This window comes from Streptopelia decaocto, assembly GCF_964273445.1.
Source record: "Streptopelia decaocto genome assembly, chromosome: 1".
NCBI classification, from domain to species: domain Eukaryota; kingdom Metazoa; phylum Chordata; class Aves; order Columbiformes; family Columbidae; genus Streptopelia; species Streptopelia decaocto.
The window spans coordinates 144,028,955-144,045,869 of record NC_138663.1 but is presented as its reverse complement, the minus strand read 5'-3'; the positions used below and the strand labels follow the sequence as shown (position 1 = coordinate 144,045,869).

The following is a 16,915-nucleotide window of genomic DNA, read 5'->3' as shown; positions in this document are numbered from 1 at the left end:
GGGGTCTGGAGCACAAGTCTGATGAGGAGCAGCTGAGGGAACTGGGGCTGTTTAGCCTGGAGAAAAGGAGGCTGAGGGGAACCACCTGAAAAGAGGTTGTAGCATGGAGGCGGTTGGTCTCTTCTCCCAAATAGCAAGCAACAGGACAAGAGGAAACAGCCTCAAGTTGCACCTGGGGAGGTTCAGATTGAATATTAGGAAATATTTCTTCCTGGAAAGAGTAATCAAGCATTAGAACAGGCTGCCCAGGGAAGCAGTTGAGTCACCATCCCTGGAGGTGTTTAAAAGGCACGTAGATGTGGTGCTCAGGGACATGGTTTAGTGGTGGATTTGGCACTGCTAGGTTAATGGTTTGATGTGATGATCTTAGAAGTCTTTTGTAATCTAAACAATTCTATGATTCTATGAAGCTGCTGCGTCATGTTATGGTAGCAGCACCCAAGGGACTGCAGACCTGCCTGCTGGCTTGTGCAGCATTGCCACGAAGCATTATTGCTTTTTAAAGTTTATTTAAAAGTCCTGATTACAGGTCTTCCATATTTTGTTGCAAATATTATTTTAGGACATCAGCACTTTGTAGCAAGTAAGGAAAACCTCTGCAGAAAATCAGTTGAAATATAACTGCTTGGTAAATGGGCAAGGAGGAGTAAATATATAAGAAGAGCTTAACACTGACACACTGCCTTAAAATTTGAGCAAAAGCTTTCCTGATAAATACTGAGTTCAGATTGCTTTTCTCCTGCAGTATTTTTTTTGTCACCCATGTCCACATTACTGGAAGTTACCCATCTGACTGGTGTACATAGGGCTGCAGGGGTCACACTCTTGGTCACCATTTTGACTCGTGGCCTATTAAAAACAAGCAGCTTGCAAAGTAAATGGTGTAACACCAAGTAACATGTCAAAAAAAAAAAAAAAAAAAAAAAGAAAGCAGAAGCACAGACAAGGGAAGAGAAAAGCTGAATCAGAGGGGAAAGAAAGGTCCGGGGAATCACAGACCAGGACGTCTGGCTGCAACACTGGACAAGATGCTAGGGTAAAGGATTGAATGATTGCTTCATGAGTGCCTGGGTGACGATGAAGCAGCCAGAAACAGTCAGGAGGATTCTGGCAGCTTGGCTTGGCAGGGGAAAAAACACCTCTGACCAATCCAAGTCCTTATCTCACCAGGTAAGTGCCCAAGAGAGAAGTTGCAGTTGTGCCATATAATGAGCTCAATAAGGCTTTCGGCAGCAATCTGAAGTGCCCTATTATGTGAAGGACCTCAAGATAAATACAAAAAACACTGTTAATCAGCAGCTTGTGGGCAATCTGGTGAAAATTCAAGTGGAGCTGCACAAGTCTATCCTACAGCAGTTTCTTTCAAATTTGTGGTCAGAAAATAATAATGGACAAGAGCTATCGAACCATGGGCTAGACTGAGAGGGAACATGAGCACTTCCACTAATGGTTAAAGACTATGAAAAGCAGTTAGGAATCAAAGTACTGAAATAAAGTAAACATGGGTGCAAAACACTTGAAGAGCTCAAGCAGGGGCAGAGAGCGCGGGCAACCATCCCACGAAAAGGGCTCAGGGTTCCAGTGGGAACCAAACCAATCAATGCCAGGGGAGCTGGAGAGGCGAGAAAAAAGAAGAGTGAAAATCCATTTGGGGGATTAATTTTTATTGTAGCTGTGTGTATGAAGCACTTGGGGTAATTCAGCTTTTCAGCTGTCAGCATCAGTGAGGCTTGGCTACAGTGTTTGTGCCTGTTGCACCAACAAAAACGTGCTCAAGACAACTGCAACTCAAATGGATGGTACAGTCTATAGAAAAAAAAATATATTTTCTTTTTTTCCAGAAAAAAAAAAAGAGGACACAGTTACGACTTTCTAACATGCAGAAGAAATGGAGGGCAATGACCCATGTCCTTGCCTTCCCCTTGAGTGCAGGGCAAGTAGCACTGAGTTTGTCAGCAGGTTTGTGTTAGATACTACAAAAAACTTACAGGGTAGTGAAGCAATGCAACATTCACTGGGTGTTTTACAGAACAACAGGATTGCAACCTTAGAGGAGTTTCCCGCTAGCACTCCTCAAACTAAGCCCTTGTACCACTCTCTCGTGTTTCCTTCAGTGAGTTCCCAGACCAGCTCTTTATGGAAGCAGGGATTTATTGCAATGAAAAATTCTGTTTCTACATCTGATCCTGATGAGGCATTGAACTGGCCTATATGCATGCTCCCACTTTGTACCACCATCCTGTATTTACTACTTCTCTTGTCTCACTGATCGCTTTCAGTGTCCTCATAAAGGACAGATAGTACAGTCCTACTATGGCATTTTTATCAGTAGTGATTGGGATTTCCACACACAGTTTTTTAGGGTGCTTCTCTTTTCCTGTAATGTTTTTATGCTGTTACATTTTTATCCTTCTCACACGGCATCACTTCTCCCTTACTTTGTTGCTTAATATTCCACATGCCAAACCCTTGCCACTGTATTCTGTCTATTTTGTCTTCCTCATTTATTGTGATCATGCTGTTTATTTCCCTCCTGTTTTTTGTTTGTTTGTTTGTTTTTCAGAGATAAATTGAATGTCAGCCATGTCCACTTTGTAGATGACATCAGTCCAAATCAGGTACTCTTCTGCATCTGTCAGCTTTCCCCTGCTTCTAGTGGAAACACTTCTCTACAAACTCTTTAATTTCCAGTGCCAAAGCCTGGCTGCATTGCAGCTCAGGTGCAGCCCACCCCTTCTAGGCTGCTCCTCTCATCCACGAAGTTCCACCAGGTCCTCACACACCTCAACTGTCTACAAGTCCCTTCCCTTCCCCCAAGGCCACAGTGCAGCCTCAGAACAAGGGACCTTACCCCAGTGTGGGAGCTCCCTGCACCCAGAGCATCCACCTCCCTGTCACAGGCTGGGTAACCTCCCACAGCTTAAAAGGGCTTAATTGCTTTGGGAAGCTTTTATCAGCCTAATTTCTCCCCTGAAGGCATAATAAGGATCACTGATTTCTTAACCTGCCCTTATTAAGCTAGTTAGCAAGAGAGAGAAGTGCTCAAGAGCATGAAAAAACCCACACAGTGAGGACCCAAGGTGACCCAGGTGACCCAAGACTCTTGTGTCCTTACTCATGAGCTGCCCTGCTACATAGCCCTTGGCCTTCCAGAAACACTTCATTTCCAAGGACTGGAAAGGTTTCTTGTTGTGAGGCAGGCAAGGAGAAAATTGGTCCCATTTCTGTCTTTTAAATTAGGTTTTATTTTATGAATAACCTGCCTATTCAGCCACATCTCAGTTGATTCAGATCAAGGAACTGGCAAAGTTCAGGAAGGTGTTGGATGTGTGCACAGGTACAGAAGTCAGGAATATAGATTCCTGTCATAATAATATAAATCCTGGCAGCATTTTTTGTGCCTTTTCCTTAGAAATTAAGACAATCTCTAACAAGACATGGCTGCATGCTTGAACCACAGGCGCTGTATAGGGGATCAGGTTATCGCACAGATATCTGCCCTGCAGCATTTCATTGCTGGAAGACATCTTTCCCTCCTGACAGACAGAGGAGAGCAAAGAGTGGCTGGTGCCAGATCTGATCTCGTGCCCTGCAGCCTGGTTTCTGGGTAAACCTGAGTTGTCTCTCCCATGTGCCTGCTGTGACTGCTGAAGAGCTCCCTACCGATAGTTCATGAATACTATTTAGTGACTGGATCATTGTGGCCCTGCCTATACATACTATAGGTAGTTGTTATGCGCTTACCGCATACCCGAGCTATTTCAGTAGAAGGACTGTCAGGTTGCTCTATACAGAGCCTGTAAACTGGCTGGACTGTTGTGGCCAAAAGCAGGTGACCAACAGTTGAAAGATTTGCTGCTGGTCAGCTACCAGTGGCATACCTTGAGGACCGATCCTGCAGCTAGTACTGCTTGGTGTCCTCCGTACCAACACAGGACAGAGGACACTCCCAGTAAGCTCACAGGTGCTTGGTGGGACGGGACTGCTGCTCAGAGGAATGTGGACAGGCTGGCCAGGAATCTCAAGAGATTCAACTACAGGTGCTGGAAAGTGCCACACCTGGGATGGAAAAGCCCCAGGCATCCATACATGCTGGAGACTGGCCAGCTGGAAAACAGCTCTGCAGACAAAGTCCGGGGGTCCCAGTGGATAACAAGTTGTCCACGAGTGTGTGGTGCACCCTTGCAGCAAAAGTGGGCAACAGCCTCCTGGGCTGCATTGAGAAAAGCATCACCAGCAGGTCCAGGGAAGTGTTACCTCCCATCTACTTGGCACTTGTGCTGAGTTTCAGGCTCTCCAGTATAAAATTGACCCTGATGTGCTGTAGGGCAGTACATGCCAGCAAGCTGAAGCACAAGTTATACAAGGAGAGGCTGAGGGAACTAGGTCTGCTCAGCCTGGAGAAGACAAGGCTTTGGGAGACATTTCCAGACACCTCCAAGGAGTTTATAGAGAAGACAGAGTCATACTTTTCTCAGAGGTGCACAGGAAGAGGGTCAGATGCAAGTCACATGTTGCAACAAGGCCAATTGGGACTTGATAAAAGAAAAGGAGTTTTTCACTAATGAATAAATAGATAAATAGATAGATGATAGATAGATAGATAGATAGATAGATAGATAGATAGATAGATAGATAGATAAAGGTGGGTAGTTAAGCACTGTACTGGCTTGCACAGTGAGGCTGAGGAATCTCCATCCTCAGAGATGCTCAAAACTTGACAGTGCAAGGCCCTGAGAAACCCAATGTAACTTCAAAGTTAGTACTGCAAGGGGTTGGATTTGGGACCTCCTGAGGTCTTCTCCAACCTCAGTCACTCTGTGCTTCTGTGGCTCTGTGAAGACGCAGCTGGAGAGGAGGACGGAAATTTTAGGTGTAACCTTCCCAACACCCATGGTGAGACATGACAAAGGAGCTGCTCACACAGATGTTGCACAGCTTGACACACAGAGGAGCTCCCTGCATTGGCTCTGGGAGCATCAACTTGGTTTTGGTGTCAGTCATTCAAGGGCTGGGCGGGGGAAAATCAGTGATGCCCCCACCCAGGTGTAATGGGCCCGGACTGAAACAGCTCACCCCAGCATATTACGTGGCACTTTGGCATCTGTAGCTCTTCTCCCCACAAAGCTCAGCTTGGCTTTTAGAGGTAAAGAAGCAACATTTTAAGAAGATTGTTTTGAGTCATCTCATTCCTGTGATTCTGTGGTTCCTCTGACTGCAGACCACCAGGGACAATAAACGGTGGTGGCAGAGGAGAGCAGAGCAGCTGGGAAAGCCGGCACTGTGGTCCCATCACAGGAGCACAGGCCCTGCAGGAAAGGTGAAATCATGGGGCCTGAGGGGTCCTCGGAGAAGACAGAGACAGGGAGCAGAGCAGCTAATCCAGTGACCAGAGCAAACAGTTAATAACCACCTCAGTGTTATTTGCCTTGCTCCAACTAAAAGTGAGGGGAAATTCCCACTCTACTGTTCATTGTCAGCTTCTCCTTCTGTGAGATTTCCAAGAGATAATATTAAAATATCAATCTCCTCAAGCAAATATGCCAGGTCTATGAGATACTCCTCTGCCTAGGTAAACCTGGGGGAGCAACGTGTCACTCCTTTCGTCACAGCCAGCCTTTAGCAGCGGCTCCATCTCATGAAGATGCTGTTGGAGGTGGGCTGAGACCCCATGCATCCACACCATCGAAGGACGTGGGGTTTGCAAAGGAAGGCGTTGGAAGAACAAGGCAGTCCCACCGCTAATAAAGCTGCGCCCAACAAGCCATCCCACACTTTACTTTTTGCCCTCGTGCACCCTTTGGAGGCTGACTGCAGCCTAGAAAAACACTAACCAGACTCCCCCAACCACAGCGGGTGATACTTTTCCCCCTTGTGGTATTTTTGGCACATGAGGTGGCCGGGGAAGTGTTGTGAGTGTGCAGAAATGTGGCTGGGAAGCAGAGGGAGGAAGAGGTCTCCCAAGGGCAAGCAAGGAGCTTGGTGGACACAGGCAAGGATCTCCAAGACCCTCTGACTTGGGCAACCACAGGCAAATGACCCCTAGCTAACATGACACCAGTATCCTTAGCACTGGTATCTGTCCCCAGGTGGCAGAGTTTCAGTGATAGAAAATGTCTGGCTCATTACAGTCCCTCTACTCACAAGCAGTCGTATGCCAGAAAACTCTGCCCTTCACAGCAGAGAGAAATGTTGAGGCAAAGGGTTCCTGAATAATTTCAGAGATGCTAAAAGATATTATGGAAAAAAACAAAAAACAAAAAACAAAAAACAAACTAAAATGACAAGGCATCATTATTTTTTTCTGCTGACAAGTGATGTCAGCAGAGCATGCTGTCATTGGAGCACCTGCCCCAGGTAGGAGGAGATGGGCCACCAGCATGGACATGGCCAACCTCTCAGGAGAGTGCTGGCCCAGGTGGTAGGGCTGCACGACCATTTGTGCCATGTACCTAAGGGTCAGTCCCAGCCCTCTTTTCCTGAGCAGCAGGGACAGAACCCAGGATGCTGGGATGGAACTGGGGAAAACACCTGCAGAACAGCTGGATGTTGGGTCTTTAGCTCAACCCTAACCATGGTTCCCTCCAGGAACAGGGTGTGCAATATAAGCTGTAGGTGGAGAGACACACAGAAAAATAAGGTGGGGACTTTTTCCCTTTGGAAATCTGAGAAATGCCACTCCCGAGAACATACTTGCCACCACACCAATGTCTATGGTGCAAGAGGTTTTGTTTACATTAGAAAAAAAGTGCTGTTCAGTCTCACAAAGCCACAGCCCAATACCTTTCATCACAGCCTTGGATTACCACAGAACGGAAGTTAGCGTTCCCTATAAATTAAACTTCCCCAAACCCCAGACCTGTGCAAGAAGTCCTGAGCTGCAGACAAGTAGGTAAGATACCACCTCTCAGGGCAGGAACTCTTTTCATTCTCTTCAGCAATACCATCTCCTTGGTAGCCCAGGGGCTACAGCTTTTTGCTACATCAGATTTCTGCTTGAATAAGGATTCCTCTATTTGTGCTGTAGTTCTGGATTTAGGTCGCCTAAATTTAGCTGATCCAACAAAGAGAAACACCTTATCAGCTCAGAAAGAGATTTTTGTGTTTATTCGGCAAGCAGTGAGATATATTCATGTCTTCATTTTACAATGAGGGTGGTGAAACACTGGCCCAGGTTGCCCAGATTGGTGGTAGATGCCCCATCCCTGGAGACATTCCAGGCCAGGCTGGATGGGGCTCTGAGCAACCTGATCTAGTTGCAGATGTCCCTGCTCATTGCAAGGGGGTCAGACTAGATGACTTTTGAAGGTCCCTTCCAACCCAAACCATTCTATGATTCTCTGATTCATGTCTGTCCATGCTGACTGACTGATTTTCAGGCTGTTCTGTGTGCTGGGGAAGAACCACGCCATGTACCCTACGCTCGTGCTGCTTGTCCTCGCTGCCCTCCTGGGTAAGTCTGTCTTCCCTCGCTGCCTCACCCCAAGCAGCTGGGGACACAGTTCCTGGGGCTGAGAAGCAGGAGACATTGATGCGCCTTCTTGTCCCCCTCCCCAAAATCTCAGTTGCCGCTAGACTCTATTGGAGGAGAGAGTGCTCAGGTCCCCTTCTGAGTCCTGCAGAAGGAGGGGTGGTCTCTGAGGGACGGGTGGGTGCAGGGTTCAGGGCAGGACCTCGCCTCCTCTCCATCCCAAGGAGTGACAGAGGCATCTCCTGAACATCTCCCATGCCCCACATTCTCCGGGGTGCAGCCTCCCCTTGGGTTTTACTTGTAGTCACAAAAGGCTTTCACTGCTTGAGCCTCTCTGTGTTGCCTCTGCAGGTGCCTCCCAGGGCCGCACGGATTGCTATGGCAGTGTAAGCAGAATTGTAACCCCTGGGGCTTCGTGCAAAACTGCAGCGCCAGAGGGTTTATCCTACTGTGGTGAGTATCCCCCTTCTGCCAGATGACTCCATCGCTCCATGGCACAATAATCCCAAATAATTCACATTTCCGAAGTGCTGAACACACACTAGCTTGCTGGGCCTGTGTAATATCCCTGTAGGCAATGATCTACCTCCTCCCAGAAGTGAGGAAAACACAATTTTGGTGTAATTCTCTTTGTATTAGGAGGAGACAAGTGAGAGATGATTCTGAATTTTAAAAGTTATAAAGCAAATATATTTACTTTTTATTTTATTTACAGGAGTTAAGGCTTCAGAAAAGATTGCTGAACGGGACCTAGGCGCTATGAATCGATATAAAACACTCATTAAGAAAGTTGGTGAAAAACTCTGCATTGAACCAGCCGTGATAGCTGGCATCATCTCCCGGGAATCTCATGCTGGCAAAGTACTGAAGAATGGCTGGGGTGACAATGGAAATGGATTTGGTTTAATGCAGGTATTTGCTGTTACTGCACTAAAACCTGATAGACAAATAGTATATAAATAAAAGTAAGCCTCCTGAACACATCATCCATTACAGCAGGGAAATGACTTCTTTTTGTTGTTTTGATATTTCTAGGTTGACAAAAACTCACATAGACCTGTGGGACAATGGAACAGCGAAGCTCATCTTATGCAGGGCACAAACATACTTATCTCTATGATAAGGGAAATGCAGAGGAAGTTCCCACGCTGGACAAAGGATCAAAAGCTGAAAGGTAAGATACAGGCCACAGGTTTTGTCCAAGAGAGAAGAAAAACTTTAGGACAAGAACATACTGAATTAGTTCCCATGTTCCTCAGTAACCACATTTCTAACAGGCTGTCGCTTAGCTTTTCACCCCTCTTTTATTTCACCGGCAAAAGACAAGCTTTTTCAATTCTGTGTTGTTTTTGCCTTTCCTTAGTATGGTACTCTCACTGAATTTCCACCACCACACAGCAAATATTTATACACCTGAAATGGAGTCTATATAAGAGCTGAGCTTTCCTTATCTGACCATGAAGAGCCTCCTAAAGCCATTCAGGTTAACTGAATAGCTCTGTGATTTACTTGAATGGAGCCGGCAGTTCACTCCATGTCTCTGTTGACAAAGGAGACGAGGTGTTTGCTCTCAGGGAATTGCAAAACTGCACTGCACAATGTGGAAAAGCTGCCTCCTTCAGACCTGTGGACTGCTGGGGTGCCATGGTGGGATTGTCCACAGACACCTCAGACACCTCTGCTTTTCAACATGGCATATGGAGTAGCATATACACAACTGCAAGACAAACTAAATGCAATGCATGAGTGTGTTTTAACCCTCTTTTAAGAGGAATACTTTTCAAGGATGAGTGAGAATTTACGAGGCTGCCGGATATGATATACTAATTATTCTATTCTGCTCTGTTCTAAACAAGCCTAGTATAAATGAACTTGTGCTGGGCCAGGTAAATGGTACAAGTTCATCAAGCTGCCAGTTTTTGTGAACATAAAACCTCAGGTATTTTTCTTATGTTTTGACGGATTTAGGAATAACCGTAAGCTGTCTGCAGAGACCCTTTTAAGTCAGTGGAGCTCTGATAATGCCACCTACTCCCCTTCTGAAATCCCAATAAGTGAAGGCTTTCAAAACCAGCAAAAGCAGAACACATCAGGCTGGAATTTTCCCTTTTTTTTAGTTGTGGGGTTTTTTTTGTTTTTTTTTTTTTTTTAAGTCTGTATGACTTCTTTTGGTGTTTCATTTCAGGTGGGATTTCTGCCTACAATGCTGGTGCTGGTAATGTCCGAACCTATGACAGAATGGACATCGGCACCACTCACAATGACTACTCCAATGACGTGGTTGCGCGAGCCAAGTATTACAAGAAACATGGATACTAGATTTGGGAATCTCTACTGAGTAACTTCCTTACCATCGCTTGCGTGACACCCTTGAAGGAGCCAAGACACAGAGCAGCTGTACCCTGCAAACCCATACAGCTGCAGATGTACAGGAATGATTTACATGAATAAGAATCCAAAGACTAAAGTTCTGAATTTTTAAAACAATATTCAGTAAGAGACCAGTCATGTAGTTTCTTTACAAGCAGTATGGTTTGGATTTTACAAAGGGAATATTACCAAAATCTTAATAATTGTTTTTTGCTGTCTCCATATTTCTCTGAGTTACGAGGACTATCTTGTTTTGCTATTGATAATTTGCTGCCTTCCAGATCTTAATATACATTTCTGCCAAAATCTGTCATTCTCTTAAGAGATCAAAAGGCAAAAAACTTCCTTGGGTATTAGTTTCATGATTTATTTTTTTGAAGCTGCTTGATATTTACATTATGCTGCACAGTAGTCTTTTTTTTTCTGAATGCTAATTTTTCATATAAATGCATGGGCTAGAGATGGAAGTTTTCAGTCATACAGAAATAAGCAAACAGAAACTGAATAAAAGTCTTACTAGCAAATGAAGCAGGACTCCAATGTACTCATATTGTCATGCGTGTTAGCGAAGTTTGGATAAGTACAAAGTTAATTTTAGGCAGATAGAGAAACTGAGAAGGGAACAGAATGAAATACATGTTTGCACTTCACAAAATTCTTTTCCCTCTCTGCTGCTTGTAGAAAGAATAATGACACTTGGGAAAACAGCAGTATTTAAGTTGGGCATATTTTGGTGTTCCTATTCCTTCTAGACCTGGAATTGAACTAATTTGCGGGGGGGAGGGTAGAAAGGCAACAAAGGGAGAGGAGATATGCCTGCAGGACTGAGTGACACTCATTCCCCAGGCCAAAGGAAAAGTTGGTTCTGGTCTGGCAGCAAGCAGTGCCCTGCCTGTCTCACCAGCATCCACTTGCTTGCTGAGGGAATTTCTTTTATCCTTCTATGACAAGCACAACTTTGGGGACTGGGAACAACTGTATGTCACAATAATTAGGAAAACCACTGGTTGCAATAATCTTAAACAGATGGGAAAATGCAATCCAAAGCCACTAACGGTGCACAGTTATGACACACATCCTCCCAGGAGCCATTAGAGACCATGGTGAAAACATCCAGCATGAATTTTAACAGGGTAAATAGCACCTGGACAACCTGTTTGCCTCTTGCGATGAGATGACCCACCTTATGGAAAAGGGGAGAGGAGCAGATATGATGTACCTTGACCTGGCAAGGTCTTTGCCCCAACCTGGGGTGGTATCCTTATAGACAGACTGGTGAGATATGGACTGTGTGTACACATACACAGGCACATCGTAAGAAGAGCCAGAGGCCACGAATGCATTGCAAAGAGCAAGTTTTGTTTTAGTTACCTCTCTACTGATCTCTGAAGCCACACCTGAGCTCCCAGGCAGAGGTGACACCAGCAGGGACACAGGCTCTGGTCAGTTCAGCCCTGCTGGAAGATCACTGGGCCTGCTGAGCTCACCTGTATTTCAAGGCTTCAGGCAGGTGCAGCCTCCCGCTCTTTCGCACAATAAAGCAGGAATCTCAGACAAAGTTATAAGGTGCCTAGAGTTTCTCACAGGCCTATGTTATCTAACACAGAGGTTCTGCTCGTCAAGCACACAAGGTCAGTAAAACAATTAGTGTGACGTATGTGCTTTTTCTACAGACAGGTGCAAGTCACTTGAGCATATTTACATCTAACTAACCTCCTCGCCATTCTTCCGCTATATCCCCATACAGACTGGATAGGTGAGTAGAAATTTGGCTAGAAAGTCACCAGGCTCAAAGCATGACGGTCGGTGTTACAGGGTCCAGCTGGTGGCCAGTTGCTAGTGGCGTCCCCGAGGGATGGATCCTGTAGCCCAGCACTGTTTTGTTTCTTCAGCAGCAATTCAGACTAGGGACACAGAGAGAGCTCCCAGCAAGTTCACAAATGGTACCAACTGGTAGGTCTTGGAGAGGCTGGAGAAATGGGCTGATGGTAACTCCATGACTATCAGTTAAGACAAAGCCCTGCACCTGGGACAGAATAACCCCATGGGCCAGTATGGGCTGGGAGGCAGACAGCTAGAAAATAAGCTGTGCAAAAAGGAACCTCGGGGTCCTGGTGGACACCATGGGCCTTTGTGGAGATGTAGACTAAGAGCACCCTGAGCTGCATTAGCAAAAGTCTAGCCATTTCCCTCTCTTAGATGCTTGTGAGACTGCCCCGGTATCCAGTTTGGGGCTCCCTGACACAAGAGGGACACTGACACACTGAAGTGACTCCAGCAGAAGCCACCAAGCTGGTCATAGGCTGGAGCACAGGACACACGAGAAGCTGAAAGATTGGGGTCCAAGAAGAGTCAGCTTTGGGGTGACCATGCCGTCTGGGCCCTGACTACACTGAGGGGCTCTGCAGCCTCCTCTCTCTCTCTCTCCCAGGGGTCTGGCTGCCTGTGTGGAAGGGCAGCTCTGGTATCACACTATGATGAGCCTCATCTGTTCTCCCCTCCCATGCACCTTCTGCCTGTTGCCCCAGCAGCTGCATCTAAGTTCATAATCTTGCCCTAAGTCCTGGAAGTCAGCCTGCACCTGGCTTTGTAACCTACTGATCCTGATTTTGCCTCGCTGACATTCCTTCTTGGCATGCTCTTGAACCTGTCTTGTAACTATGGACTTGCCCCAGCAAGTCACCTCAACTTGGAAAGACCCTGCTTGGCATCATCACCACGGCCCGTGTGGTGCTGTGAGCAGTTTGCACGGAAAGGTCGATTGGGAGGTGTCTGCCTTGTCACCCTGGAGAAGCAGCTGTCTGACAGCATACCCTTGGAAACCCAGGTGATACACTCTTGTGTTTTTTTTAATGCAGGCTACACAAATCACTCAGAGGTAGCAAATATTGATCGCTGTTCAACTCTTAGATGGACCCATTACTCCTGCAGATTGACTCTGATCAAGCACTTCTGCAGATGCCTCATGCCACTTGTTCCTGGGACCAGCACAGAGTGACGTCCCTTTCCCACAGCTCACCAACCCACAGGTTCCATTAGCTGGAAGGCACCTTGCTGACACTTCAGCTAGAGCTGCTATGAAGTTCCTTGTGTTCAACATACCTGTTTTAAAGCTACCATTTCTTGTCATACCTTGTACCAAATTCCTCAGTAGCAAATCTGAAGGCAAGGTCTTAGCACTGCCAATCTCCATACTAACTCAAACCAAGCCCATATGGCCAATATGTCAGGTGAGGTGAGGGTTGCTGTGCATTTAAATACAGTTAAACGTGAGCACCTCAGTATTTTTTACCTCCTGACCGTTGATGTAGCAGAGTTTTCCAGTAGTCATATCATAAATACGTGTCAAAACATCTCGCCTTTTTGTTTCTGATTCAGAAAAGAAAACTAGAAAGCTTTATAATTTGCCTCAGCAAAGATATAATTGACTTAAAATGTATCTTCACAAGGTCCTCCTTATGTACACATGGAGGTGGCTGCAAACCTCCCAGCATATGTCCACTGCAGAGATCCCTCCATGTGGACACGTGGCATCTTCAGCTTCTCCCCATCCATGCCACCAAGGTGGGATGTGCTCCACACACCAGGATTTATCTCCCATAGCTAGGGAGGGTATTTAGTCTCTATCACCTGCAGAACTGGGATGGCTTAGACAAGAAAAAACATGATATGGGTGGGTATTTGCATCTAAAACTATGCGATAGACAGCCAGGAAAAGGGAAGAAGTAAACAGGTTTGCCACATCCGTGTGGACAGAGTAGAGCAGGTACACATACATAAATGCAAAAATACATGTAGTTTCCCATTTGAGGCTTTCATTTTTAATCAGCAATGAATACGAAGCATTTAAGTATTGTTCTTTAGTATATAGCTATAGATATAGATATACAATATACCATTTGTTCATAAGAATGGTCTTTGCTGTACTTAGATGAGGTCACGAACAAGACTTCCAAAATACTTGAGAATTTATATGAAGTCTCAGCTCACCTTTGCAAGACCCAAGGCTTGCAAAAATGAACTTATTACAAAAGACACCAAAATTTGTGCAATTTGTGTAAGTTCCATGTCCCAGTCCTATTTGCACTCTCCAGCATGGGTCTTTATATCTGTTGCTGGGATGAGTAAAACTTCTGCAAAAACTACTGAGGACTTTTGAAACCAAACCAGAAAAACAAAAACAGCAGGGTTTTGAAATGTATGGTGTAATTTTTTTCCTGTAACAGGCAGAGCCACTGCTTGCCTTGTCTCAGTTCTCTGTTGGATCTGCACTGTCAGGCTTAACATCTCTTTGATTGCTTAAATGTTAAACTATAAAACTGAGCTTTGCTACACTGGTGTCTTCAGTTAATTTCCTAAATGTGAACCGTTATTACAGAAAAGAATAAAAAAAAAACAAACTGAAATAAAAAACTTACACTTTTTCTATGGATAAACAACATTTAATCCAATTCCTTGTATTCCTTAAACACGTGTTCATTAGAGCATAAGCAAAACAGCGCTGGGTGGGCGGGGGATTCACTCCGCCCAACACGCACACTTTTAACAATAAGAAGTGTGCTTAAATACAGTATGGTATTACATATTCATAATGACCCCAAAAACGCCTATACATATTCATGACCTTTCCCGCTTTTTATTAAAATGAGTCTCAGATAACCATTTACATATTCCCCTCCTTGACCCTCCCCTGTTGCGCCTGCGCAATGTCACTTGGTGAATTTGAGGAAGGGTCTTTAGGGGTCTTTGGATGAAGGCTCCTTCAGCTTCGTCACAGTGAACTTTTTACCTTTGGCTCATTTAGGAGGAACTGGCTGGAACCCAAGCTACCAAACCGACTGGAACCAGACTGGCGCCTCCTTTTTGCTGTAAATCTTGGCTATCTTGTCTCCTCAAGGTTGCAGCTGGTGCTGTAAAACTTCTTATCTCGGCATTTAATGAAGTCTTGCTTTTTTTTAGCACAATTAGTTACATACAGCTCTAAACTAGATATTAGTAATGTGGTTTAAAATGTTAGCTTGTTAGTAGGCCCTTATTATATAGTTGCTTAATCCTTAAAATGTTAGTTCCCTCTATCAGTATAACTTCCTAAACAAGTTTCATAACTTTTTACATAGAACTTAACCACCTTTCCGTTTTCCAAGTTTAGAGTCCGTGCCTCATTTGATTATACCTGTAAACATTAAACATCTTAGCACGAATCACAGCTGCATTTTTCACAAAACCAAAGCAGTAGCTGAGAATCACAAGTGGTGAAGTGGAAGAAGTACTACTTGATCTGACTATATTTAATCACACATCCAACACCAAGAAGCCATGGGTGCTCCTAAAACAAGTCTGCAGCAGTAAAACAGATGAAGAATAATCCACTCAAAATTTTTATTACAATTGGGCTTGTGTGATTCTTTATGAAATGCGGGAAGGGCCTAAAAGCATGTTCTTAATTTGATTTATGCTACTTTAAACATTGTTTTGTGTCAGACAGGTCCTGTTTGACCTCCTTGGGTCTCTCCTCCTTACAGAGACAACTTCTATTATATGTATGCTAACATTCTCAAATATTGAGTGACCAGAGTGAAAGAGAGACTTGTTTCATTTTACGAGAAGAGGTTCTTCCTTCTCCTTACTGAAGATTAACAAGAGCTAAAAGAAATATAAATCACAAGTGCCTTCACGAATTGTTTAAACATTTCCCAACAGGGTTACCCAACCTCCATTTTCTGACTCAGGAAAGGTCACTGTTTCTCTGGCCAACAAAAATCCTGCAAAGCCAGGCAGGGCACACCAAAGGAGGCTTTAGCCGACAGGCAAAATCACTAAAAGAGAAACTTGTTTTTAACAAAACCAGGACAAGCCTTCATATTAGCTGCATTTTCCTGGAGAACCAGACACATGTTTTGGTAAACCTAGCAATGGAATGCAAACTTATTGATAAGCATGGATGGACATCTCGCGAGAGGGGCGACGAGAAACAGGTGACCAAGAAACTGACCAACTGTGTATAACATTCCATTCACGTGAATACTTCATATAAAAGTGGGAGATCACGGGGATCTCGTCCCTTTCCCTTTCCCTTTTCCCTTCTGCTTATGGCCGACATTAGGAGAGGACCTTGCTAGTCGTCCCTGCGAACTGAGGCCTAGTGACAGACTGAATCCAGCTCCGGTTGGCTGCAGAGTCCAATCCAGGACTTTGGTTGCCAGCTCTGCAGTTGCTGAGGCTTTCAAGATTGGTTTTGTACATTTTGTATTATTTTCTCTATTCTTATTAGTAGCATTAGTAAAACATCTTTAATTTTTTCCAGCTGTCTTCTCTCTGTCCTTCTTTCCCTCCCGATCGCCTGTCCTGAGAGGGAAGGGGTGGAGAGGAAGGGGCAAAAGGGGAAGCGGGGGGCAAGAGGAGGTTAACAATACATCTGCCAGGGTTTTATTGTCACCCCGCAATCTAAACCCTCGACAAGGCTTTAGCTGACAGGCAAATTCACTAAAAGAGAAACTTGTTTTTTAACAAAACCAGGACAAAAATGCCAGGGCCTGCCACCACAGCTATTATCTCTGTTCTTACACCAAACATTTTCAGTTTATAGGTAAGTTTCTGTCTTGATAAATCTCCCACACATGGAAACCAGATTTAACTGATGTGGTTTCTTCCCCCTCTTCCGACTCATTCTGTCAGGCTTCTCCCCTCCTGACAGATAATCAACAAGTTAAATTACTCCTTCAGTCATGTATGTGTATATCCCCATTACCTTCAGATTATGCCCCTGCCTTCAGTGTGGTGATACAGACAAAATGGACTGAATTCAGTAGCGGTTTCTGGGGAGAAAAGAAGCACTGGTGTTGCAGTGCCATGGGGTGACCCACAGCCCATGGGGCTGGCTCATGGCACCCTGTGGTGAGGTCAACACACGAGACCAACTTTTGTGGTAGATCCACACTCCGATGGGCTTTTTGTAGCATTTCTGAGAGATGAAGAAAAACGAGGATGAGCTGGATCTGAATTGGAGGTTGCTGAATGCCTCAACTCACAGCGGGTACAGCAGGAATCCAGGATGCAAACCACAATTTGGAGCAC

The 16,915-nt window shown here is 45.0% G+C and overlaps 1 protein-coding gene across 1 annotated transcript; it reads left to right on the top strand.

The window, feature by feature from the left end:
* The first annotated feature begins 6,692 nt into the window (after positions 1–6,692).
* LOC309449724 (lysozyme g-like) lies at positions 6,693–10,369 on the top strand. The gene is made up of 6 exons (XM_082072054.1): positions 6,693–6,892; positions 7,380–7,453; positions 7,823–7,924; positions 8,187–8,383; positions 8,507–8,645; positions 9,657–10,369. The coding sequence occupies exons 1-6, from the start codon at positions 6,708–6,710 to the stop codon at positions 9,788–9,790; spliced, it is 831 nt and encodes a 276-aa protein (XP_081928180.1). The 5' UTR covers positions 6,693–6,707; the 3' UTR covers positions 9,791–10,369.
* The last annotated feature ends 6,546 nt before the right edge of the window (positions 10,370–16,915 follow it).